Here is a 10,618-nt window from a genome sequence, read left to right on the forward strand (position 1 = left end):
TTGTCATTGCACTTTCTATGTGCAGGAATCGAGTCCGCTTGCTCACTCAGTTCTTGGAGCATCTTGTAAGTGAGGGAAGCCAGGATGTACATGTGCATAATGCCCTGGGTAAAATCATCATTGACAGCAATAACAATCCTGAGCATTTTCTCACAACCAATCCATATTATGATTCTCGTGTTGTTGGCAAATATTGTGAGAAACGGGATCCTACACTTGCTGTTGTTGCTTACCGAAGAGGGCAGTGTGACGATGAGCTTGTCAATGTTACCAATAAAAATTCCTTGTTCAAACTCCAAGCCAGGTGTGTATAGTGTCCTTCACTGCAGGGAATGTGGGGAGGGCCTGTATTTCATCATACTACTCTAGCACAATTATAAAAACAATCAAGCCATGAACCACTATGTTCAGGTAGCTCCATAGATTTCAAAATGTTACTATGTGTTGTTCATGTTATTTCTCAATGTGATCATGTCAGATATGTCGTGGAGCGGATGGATGGTGACCTGTGGGATAAGGTTCTCAATCCTGAGAATGAGTTTAGAAGGCTGTTGATCGATCAAGTGGTGTCCACTGCTTTGCCTGAAAGCCAGAGTCCTGAGCAAGTTTCAGCTGCAGTGAAAGCTTTTATGACTGCCGATCTTCCCCATGAATTGATCGAGCTTCTTGAAAAGATTGTGCTACAAAATTCTGCCTTCAGCGGAAACTTTAACCTACAAAATCTGTTGATTCTTACTGCAATCAAGGCAGATCCTTCAAGAGTTATGGATTACATAAATAGGTTGGATAACTTTGATGGCCCTGCTGTTGGAGAGTTGGCAGTGGAGGCACAACTGTATGAAGAAGCTTTTTCCATTTTCAAGAAATTTAATTTGAATGTTCAGGCTGTTAATGTCCTGCTAGATAACCTTCGTGCCATTGATCGAGCTGTGGAGTTTGCATACCGAGTTGAAGAAGATTCTGTATGGAGCCAAGTTGCTAAGGCGCAACTTAGAGAAGGTTTAGTAAGTGATGCAATAGAATCATTCATCCGAGCAGAAGATGCCACTCGCTTCTTGGAGGTTATAAAGGCTGCCGAAGATGCAGAAGTATACCATGACCTGGTGAAGTACCTTTACATGGTTAGGCAGAAGACTAAGGAGCCCAAGGTAGATGGTGAGCTCATTTATGCATATGCTAAGATCGAGGCACTTGGAGAAATCGAAGAGTTTATACTCATGCCGAATGTTGCTAATTTACCCCATGTTGGAGACCGCTTGTTTGACGAGGCTCTATATGAGGCTGCAAAAATTATATTTGCTTTCATTTCTAACTGGGCTAAGTTAGCAGTGACATTAGTGAGGCTCAAACAATTCCAAGGGGCTGTCGATGCTGCCAGGAAAGCAAACAGTGCAAAAACATGGAAGGAAGTTTGTTTTGCCTGTGTTGATAATGAAGAATTCCGTTTAGCTCAAATTTGTGGCCTCAATGTCATCATTCAGGTGGACGCTTCTCATTCCTTATCTATGTCTTCTTAATTTTTTGGTCATTAGGTGGACACTCATCTAGAATAATTGTGTATTCCGTTTATCTTGATAATCCCTTCCTCACACACACAAACACAACCTATCACAAAAATAAATTCAGTATGAAGATTTGCTCCATAATAGCTAATCAGCTGTTATTGGTTTTGTTATGACATATAATACTTATCAATCTTTATTATCATGAAGGTCGATGATTTGGAAGAGGTTAGTGAGTATTATCAGAACAGAGGCTGCTTCAATGAACTCATTTCTCTGATGGAGAGTGGGTTAGGATTGGAGCGTGCACATATGGGCATCTTTACTGAGTTGGGAGTTCTTTATGCAAGATATCGTTCTGAGAAGTTAATGGAGCACATTAAGTTGTTCTCAACTCGCCTTAACATTCCCAAGCTCATTCGTGCTTGTGACGAACAGCAACATTGGAAGGAACTTACCTATCTATACATCCAGTATGACGAATTTGATAATGCTGCAACCACTGTAATGAATCACTCTCCAGAAGCATGGGACCACATGCAATTCAAGGACATAATAGTGAAAGTTGCAAGTGTGGAGCTCTACTACAAGGCTGTTCACTTCTACTTGCAAGAACATCCTGAAATTATAAATGATCTTCTTAATGTCATTGCTCTTCGTGTGGACCATACCCGTGTAGTAGATATAATGCGCAAGGTTTTATATCTTTGTCCTCTATTACCTTAATGCCGGCAGTTTTAAATTCTTATTTGATAAGGTAAATGATAGGTTGTAAATATTTTTATGAAGTAATATTGCTTGAATTTTCTCATTTTCAGGCCGGTCACATCCGATTAGTTAAGCCATACATGGTTGCAGTTCAAAGTAACAATGTCTCAGCTGTTAATGAAGCTTTGAATGAAATTTATGTTGAGGAGGAGGACTATGATAGACTTCGTGAATCTATTGACCTGCATGACAACTTCGATCAGATTGGTCTTGCACAGAAGGTGAACCTCCCTTATCTTTGTTGTATTCGGATCTTTATCTTAAATAACTCTTGAAAACTTTAAATGATTATATTGATTGACTTCGATGATTTATGTGAGCAGATTGAAAAACATGAGCTTCTTGAGATGAGGCGTGTAGCTGCTTATATTTACAAGAAAGCAGGAAGATGGAAGCAGTCCATTGCTTTGTCAAAGAAAGACAATCTTTACAAGGACTGTATGGAAACTTGCTCTCAATCTGGTGACCGCGAACTTTCAGAGGATTTGCTTGTTTACTTTATCGAGCAGGTATGCATTTGGTATCGATATTGTACAGTGTGAACTTCAATCTAAGTAGCATTCTTTCCTTCTACAACTTGCTTCCTGCCCGTCTTTCTTCTTAATTTTTAACAAAGGAATGTTGTTTATATTATGTGGATAAGACCAATAAAAATATATTTTAGTTGTTTATCTGAAGACTTAGTTTACTGTCACTGTTTGACCTTATGTGACTCTACCTTGTGTGGGAAAATTTGGATGTTGTTTTGGTTCTCATTGCTGAATGATACTCATCGTCTTCTCTTCGCCTTGTACCATTGCAGGGGAAGAAAGAGTGCTTTGCATCTTGTCTCTTTGTCTGTTATGACGTAATACGGCCTGATGTTGCTCTCGAATTAGCTTGGATGAATGGCATCATTGATTTTGCTTTCCCATATCTCTTACAGGTATATTTTTAGTGCGATTTTTTTCATATATTTCTTATGGCATTGTGTTAATAAGCATTTTCTTTTGTCCACAAAATATAGTTTATTCGAGAGTATACCGGGAAGGTTGATGAACTTATCAAGGAAAGAATTGAAGCGCAAAATGAGGAGAAAGCCAAAGAGAAGGAAGAGAAGGAGGTCATTGCTCAGCAGGTACTTTTTCCCTTTTCAGTTCCTTCTATAATAAGAACTACATTTTTCTTTTTGGTTTGTCTATTAATTAATACATTTTGAATGTTCTCCAGAATATGTATGCCCAATTGCTACCACTTGCATTGCCTGCACCACCAATGCCAGGAATGGGCGGCGGGTATGGTCCCCCTCCGCCACCACCTATGGGCGGAATAGGGATGCCGCCAATGCCTCCTTTTGGCATGCCCCCAATGGGTGGCCATTACTGATCTCTAGACCGAGGACAGCAGATAATTTTGCCATGCAATGAAGATGAGTTTCATATTTAACGGATTTAATGCGGCGGATCGAGGCGTCTGCCTTCTTAGCTCACAGACCTTTCAGTGATTTTGCGGCGCTTTTGCATTGAAATTCTTTTTAGGTTCTAATTTAATTTCTTTTAATCTTTATTCCCTTTATAGATTGGGTAGTATTATCAATCCTATGGCAAGAGTTGGTCAAATTGATATTTGGTTGCCGCATGTATAGGTGATTCTTTTTCACTATTCATTGTTTTCTTAGTTGTGAAGTCATGTAGGTACTCTCATTAGGAACCCCCAAATTTTGTTCTTTATCTTGGTATATAAAACTTTCATCCACTATTCAATTTAGTTTCTCTTTTGCCTTTTTCCAGATAAGTTTGGTTATTTTATTGTATTATCTATTTGTTAATTCTTACTTTTTCAAAGCCAACACGTTCTCAGTAACTATCTTTATGTTATTTGAGGGGAAATTGAAGTTTATATTTCATTCTACAATCATCAAAGTCAACTAACAATTTGCATTTACTTAGAATGACGATTTTTCCTATGAAAGTTGCCTCCAAATGTAAATGGAAAAATTATTTGGTAATGTTTTGGAAGTTATCAATTATAAATTGTCACATTATTTTTATTTTCAGAATTAACAAATTGACTCAAATACAATTGACTATAAGTCACCAAAAAAAAAAAAAAATACAATTGACTATAAGAGTCGTATATTTTATTTTCTTTTTAAAAAAGCGGTTATATGAGATGTCAAAGTTCAAGAATAAGTCAACAGTTCAATAAGGAAAAAAAAAAGAGTTCAAAAAAGGAAACAAATGAAGAATATTGATAAATTCATAAGATAATGATTACAGGGTTTAATGATCTAGATAATCTAGAACTTCACCTTTTGTTTGAATTTAGTCATAAAATGTATTCGAGAGCAACCTAATTATATTTTGTTATTACTAGTGGTATAGGGAACCCAATTGAATAGCTGCCAGATAAATATTTGATTAGCTTCTTTTTATTGACTAAGTTTACTTTTGGAGAATTGGTAGAACCTTCTAGTAATAACAACCTAAGCCAGTGGATCATTCGATATTGAAAAAGTTTTCAAACTGTCTAGAAATTTACACACTTGGGTAGGTTCCAGTGATCACTTCACAACCAATAACATAATGACACAAAGGTTATCAAGTCTTAGCTTGTTAAAAGCTACCACGTCCTTCGTTGGTAAGTTTATGTTGATATCGAGTTTAATAAATTCTCTAAGAACATTCGGTAGATCATCTTGTTTAGTTATAATATTTTATAAAATGAAATATTTTACATATTTTTAATATATTTAATATTTTAATATATATTTTATATTTGTAGTTAATTTTGATATATCTTAATATTGTTGAAATTTTATTTTGAGGAGTAAATAGTGAAATTGATTTCTAAAAGATTATTTGTTTTTTAACTTATTCTTTGAAAAAAAATTTTAATTAAATTCGTCTTTTAAAGATTTTAAATTAATCATATTAGTCTTTTTGCCATTTTTTTTGTTGATGGTATCAAAATTTGTTGGATTTGGATCCTCTAAAGTTTGAATTTCACTTTAGAGAGTAAAGTGTGATCTTCTACACTTGAATAATTTTTCTTTCATATTTATTATTAGTCTAACCTATGAAATCAATGATGAGAAATCACACTTTACTCTCTAAAGTAAAATTCAAACTTTAGAAGATCCAAATCCAAATTTATTAATGTGACACGTTAACTAACACTACAACACCCTCTTAAGAGTCTCAATTAACTATTAACATAATAAATTTATGAAATTATATCAAATTAAAACCTAATTGAGAGAAAAATTTGAGGTATTGAAATTTTTTAATTTGGGATTAATTTTATCTAATTTCTTAAATTAATCATGTTAATAGTCAATTAGAACTATTAAGTATGTTATTTAACGTACCACATCAACAAACTTTGACACCGTTAACAATGAAAGTGATGGAACTACTAACATGACTAATTTAAAATTTTTAAATGATAAATTTAATTTAAAAAAATCTTTTAAAAATCAATTTAAAAAATAAATAATTTTTTAAAGATTAATTTAACTATTTACTTTTATTTGGAGCGTGGGTTTTCACTCTCATTCAAGAGTGACCATCTAAAAAAAATGGTCATCCTAACGCATCTTTATTTTTATTTTTTGAAAACGAAAAAACGAGTGTTTTGTCAGTTCCATGATTAGTAATAAAACCATGCAACTTCTCATTAGAATGAATGCCGTGGTTTTCAAGACACAGCAACACACAAGTAGTAAGTAAAAACAACACAACACAACACAAAATACCATCAAAAGTATTTTAATTTTAAAACATAAAAAAGTCTAAGGAGCCAGCAACTTTGTTAAATTTTGGCCAGTATGTAACCAGCAAAAAAAAGTGAGCCATTAGATGAAATCTCACACCAATCTCACACCATTAAAATCATCATTAATAGCTATTTGATGACTATAAATCACAAAAATTGCTGACCCTAACATTCCTCTTAAAACATTTATAAAAACAATACTCATAACACTCATTATCCAGTTTGCAATGATAGGGACAAGTTGCAACTTGAAGTGATGGGTTAGTAAGCAGCACTGACCCCAATTCATGGCCAAAATACTTTCACTCAATAGTTGTAATATACTAATGTCCACACACAATAATCCAATTTTAATTTATCCATTATTCCCTTTTCCAATTTTTTATTTTTATCCCCTTAATTAGGGGTTTTATCTACTGTTCAATTTGGCATATGCAAATGTTGGCACAAAAAAAAGAAGTGGCGGTGGCAGCATCGGCAGCAAAGTCATGCCTCTTGTGACCTTGTCGCGCATGATATGTGTCTTGCCCAACTTTGATGGTAATTTTTATAAAAATAAAAATAAAAACACACCACATATTTGCCACTTCCATGTGATGTTTATTCTCTTTAATCTTTATACCATGTATTCTATATATGTTTTGTGTGCGATGAAAAGCCGCAATTGAAGCAGAACCCTCTCTATCGGTCTCATAATAATCCATTCAAGTTGGAAAAAAAAAATTGGACTTGCATGTCAATTCAATTCTCATGCATATTGAGTGGTTCTTAATTGCTGCATCTTTTTATGGTCAATTTTATAAAATACTCTCTATACTATTTTTTTTTCTCACGTTAATTTTCAACTAAACATGTTAAAGATTAATTTACTGTTAATTTAAACTTTGTTTAAGGATTTACTACATACACAAAATAAAAAATAAACTTCGATACTTATTTAAGTACACTAGTAAATTAACAATTAAAAATTTTTTAGAACAAATAATTTTTAGTATTTTTTGTCATCATTTAGCCAGTACAAATACTAATAAATTGTCATTTTATTAATTTATGTGTCTAAATTCTAAAAAACGTGGATACAAATTGTATTAATTTATAAGTACAAATTGTATCGATTTATGTGAACAAAATTCTAATAAATATAAATGTAAATTATATATTTTTTGTGTGCAAAACATTTATAAATACGGATACAAATTATTATTGGCTAAGCACTGGCCAAAAATAATAATATTTACTGATGATATAATATTATTCTTAACTACTAAACTAATCCAAATTGATTATGGTGCATATTATACACATATGAGAGTTATAAATTACACTAGACTATTAGACTATAAAGTGAGATTTATAAATGAATAATATATAAAAAAATATTAGAAATCAATATTTTAAAAAAAAAAGTGAGAAATTAAATAGTGTTAGCTTAAATATAAAATAATTATGCTAAGTCATAACTATATAGTAATTGTTTAATGATTAATTTTTAATGTGCACGTAACATTTTTGATAAAAACAAATATAAAAGAAAATATTAGTTACTTAACATATTTTAAAAAATATTAGTAACTTAACATTTATTATGTATAATAAGGATTTAATTGGAAAACCATCTCTTGTGATCTATAAGTACTAAACTATGCTTTATTACTAAGGCGATGATATAATTAGATATAGATCGTATGCAAACATTATTATTGAGGCATTAATTAATAGGGAGCGTAATATTAGGATTTGAAAATACTATATAGCATAACTTAGTAATAAGGTGCTGTATTGAATTATATCATGAGAATCCTGATGATTTGAGGCATTCCCGCTGTCACAATTGGGAACAAGTGAAGAACAATGTGCAAAGCTCAGAAAAAGATAAACAAATTATATTAATAAATTTATTGCTTGATTATGATCTTGGGGACAATATCCTGATGTCAGCATGCCACCCGTGAATATAAAACTCAAATTGATCGAGTTTCTTAACTAATTAACATTATTAAAATATCACATTATGAAGTCTAGTCTTAATTAATAGCCAAGTGTTTTACCAAGTAATTAAGGTGTTTGAAAGATGAGAGGAATTCAGCAATAAGAATAATGGAGACATGTGGTATCATACGATCATATGGAGATTTGTTAATAATCACCAAATTTCATTGAATCTCGTTTTAAAATTTAGTTTTGTTGGCCTAATCATGATTTTCCTTATCTTTATTTAACACAAAACTGAAGGCTGAAATCTGAATCATGTTATGTTTAGGTGAATGCAACTATTCAAACCATTTCTGATTCTTGATTTCTCACCGTCCACTCAAACATCCACACTAACAACCAAGCCCACCCAATCAATTCTCCCATCTTCAAGCTTCAGCTTCCACCCAACTTACCATCATTTTCTTTTTTAATTTTTTCTTATATTTAACGAATTTTCCATGTCGCATACAGTAAAACAATTAAGTGTGCTCGAAAGACATAATTTATTGATAATAAATACTGAGAAAATTAGATAATAATACAAATTAAATATTTTACAATGCAAGCTGTAAATTGTGAATATTCCTTTAATCCCATTCTTATCCAACTCATTTTCCCACTTATTGCCACAACCACCACCCTGCCGGTGGAGCTTCCACCGCCGCCACACCAACCTTTTGTTCTTTCGCCTTTCCCATTTTACCCTTCCAACTTTCTCTCCTGTCCTTCCACAAAAATCCGAATATTCCCCACATGCCCCAACCTCAATTCCCGATTCTACCCTCGCCACATCATTTCCGAATTCCGAAACTACCCCTTCTTCTCCGTTTCCTGTTGCTTCTGTTATTATCGTTGCTTCTTCGTCAGACTCAGATGCCAATGCTCTCACCACTATCCATCCCTGTGTTTCCCAGTTTGCCCCTATCCCCGTAGCCAATTTACAAATTCTACCCTTCGCCGAACTCACACACTCACCTTCCCAGTTCATCTCTCCTTCTTCTTCGTCCGAGTCGAACCCCGAGTCCACCCAGTCCAAAACGCACCGAGGCGACGATTCCAAAACCTTAATGGAACCCTCACCGACCAAAAATGGATGCTGCAGAAGCTGATCGCAGCTCCACCTCTCACTCTTCTCCCTTCTCAGACACTTCTCTAGGAAGTCCCGACCGAGTTCCGATAACCGAGTCGGAAACTCAGGCAACTCGCTAGAATACCCGATCCGACTCAGCGTGTCAGCGCCGCGATCCTCCCACGGTGGCTTTCCGGTGACCATCTCAATCACCGTGCAACCCAACGACCACACGTCAGACTCCGGCCCCTGGTACTCCCGGCGAACAACCTCCGGCGCCATCCACATCGGACTCCCCCTCGAACCAACGCAACTCTCGCCGGAATATTCCGCAGCGGATCCAAAATCCGCGAGCTTCACCGCTCCGCCGTCGTCGGAAACTAGCACGTTCCTTCCCTTAACGTCGCAGTGAACAACGCCAAGAGCGTGGAGGTGGCGCAGCGCGTGAACCAAGCAGGAAGCGTAACGGCGAACCAACCGTTCGTCCACGTCAGCAGGGTCCAAATCAGCGACGGTGCCACGTGGCATGTACTCCAAGTGCAGGTTTCTGAACGTGGAAGCCCCGTTGGTCCTCTCGCACGTGACATCATCGCCGAGGAAAGTGATCACGTGAGGACTGGGAGGTAGGAGCCTCAAGATCCTAATCTCGTTCTCCAAAGCTTCAATCTGAGCCGTCGGAGCCGTTATAAGATCGACGGACTTAACTGCAAAAACGTAACCGTCTGATTTTGTAACCGCCACGTTAACGGTGCCAAAGGCGCCCCTTCCAACGCACTTGCCTCTAACCCACGTTGAAGTTGAAGAAGCCATTCAGAGAATGAATTAATTTTCAGCTTTGAGCTTTGAGTTCAAATTTTTTGTGTTGTGTTGTGTGTTGAGGGCCCGAATGGGGTATTTATATGTCGAAACACGTAGTGCTTTTAGTGCGTGTTTGGTTCTAACACTCGCTTTTTTTGTTTGAAATTAATAAATATTTGTTAATTTTACAGCGTGGAAATTGTGAGAGTGGATAATTAAGATTTAAGTAAAGCGGTGGTGACGTTGTGAGAGGCTAGCAAGTACCAAGTGGAGATGTTTTTGACGTAAATTGGATCCTAGTGGGAATCAAAGTATATGAATATCATCCTCTTTTTTCTTCCTTAGGGACTCGGTGTTCTTTCTTAATCCTTATCCATATTCTTGCATTTTCTGTTTACCCTCCTTCTCTTCCTCTCACAATTACACATTAATTAACATTTAGTTATTAATTTTGTAACAAAATAATTGTATGAGAATCTTCGTCATTAATTAAGTTAACACATGGCTGCTATTATCCAAATTTTTATTTTGAATTGTTGAATGGGAAATTTGTGTTCAACGAACGGCGGGGGTTAATACTACGAGTATATATTATTTTGTTATGTGTGGGAGAATATTAATTTGAACATGTGGTTGTAGTGGGGAATGTGGGCTATTCTGGTAGAGAGGTGGGGGATAAGAATTGGACAGAGGGAACATAACACGGTAGTTTACTATATTAGGGGAAGGGTAAAAAAGGAATAAGAGTCGG

General features: G+C 35.3%; 2 protein-coding genes across 2 annotated transcripts in view; one reads left to right on the plus strand and one right to left on the minus strand.

The window, feature by feature from the left end:
- LOC107609482 (clathrin heavy chain 1-like) overlaps nucleotides 1-4,038 on the plus strand; it is an 11,632-nt gene extending 7,594 nt beyond the window's left edge. The window contains exons 23-30 of the mRNA XM_016311471.2: nucleotides 26-304; nucleotides 479-1,481; nucleotides 1,713-2,198; nucleotides 2,321-2,491; nucleotides 2,594-2,779; nucleotides 3,073-3,195; nucleotides 3,277-3,387; nucleotides 3,480-4,038. Coding sequence (XP_016166957.1) covers nucleotides 26-304; nucleotides 479-1,481; nucleotides 1,713-2,198; nucleotides 2,321-2,491; nucleotides 2,594-2,779; nucleotides 3,073-3,195; nucleotides 3,277-3,387; nucleotides 3,480-3,635 — 2,515 coding nt within the window. The 3' untranslated portion in view covers nucleotides 3,636-4,038. The remainder of the gene's footprint in view (nucleotides 1-25; nucleotides 305-478; nucleotides 1,482-1,712; nucleotides 2,199-2,320; nucleotides 2,492-2,593; nucleotides 2,780-3,072; nucleotides 3,196-3,276; nucleotides 3,388-3,479) is intronic.
- Nucleotides 8,231-9,954, minus strand: LOC107609539 (mitogen-activated protein kinase kinase kinase 2). The gene has a single exon (XM_016311540.2). The coding sequence runs from the start codon at nucleotides 9,877-9,879 to the stop codon at nucleotides 8,428-8,430; it is 1,452 nt and encodes a 483-aa protein (XP_016167026.1). The 5' UTR covers nucleotides 9,880-9,954; the 3' UTR covers nucleotides 8,231-8,427.

This window comes from Arachis ipaensis, chromosome B07, assembly GCF_000816755.2.
Source record: "Arachis ipaensis cultivar K30076 chromosome B07, Araip1.1, whole genome shotgun sequence".
Classification (NCBI taxonomy): Eukaryota; Viridiplantae; Streptophyta; class Magnoliopsida; order Fabales; family Fabaceae; genus Arachis; species Arachis ipaensis.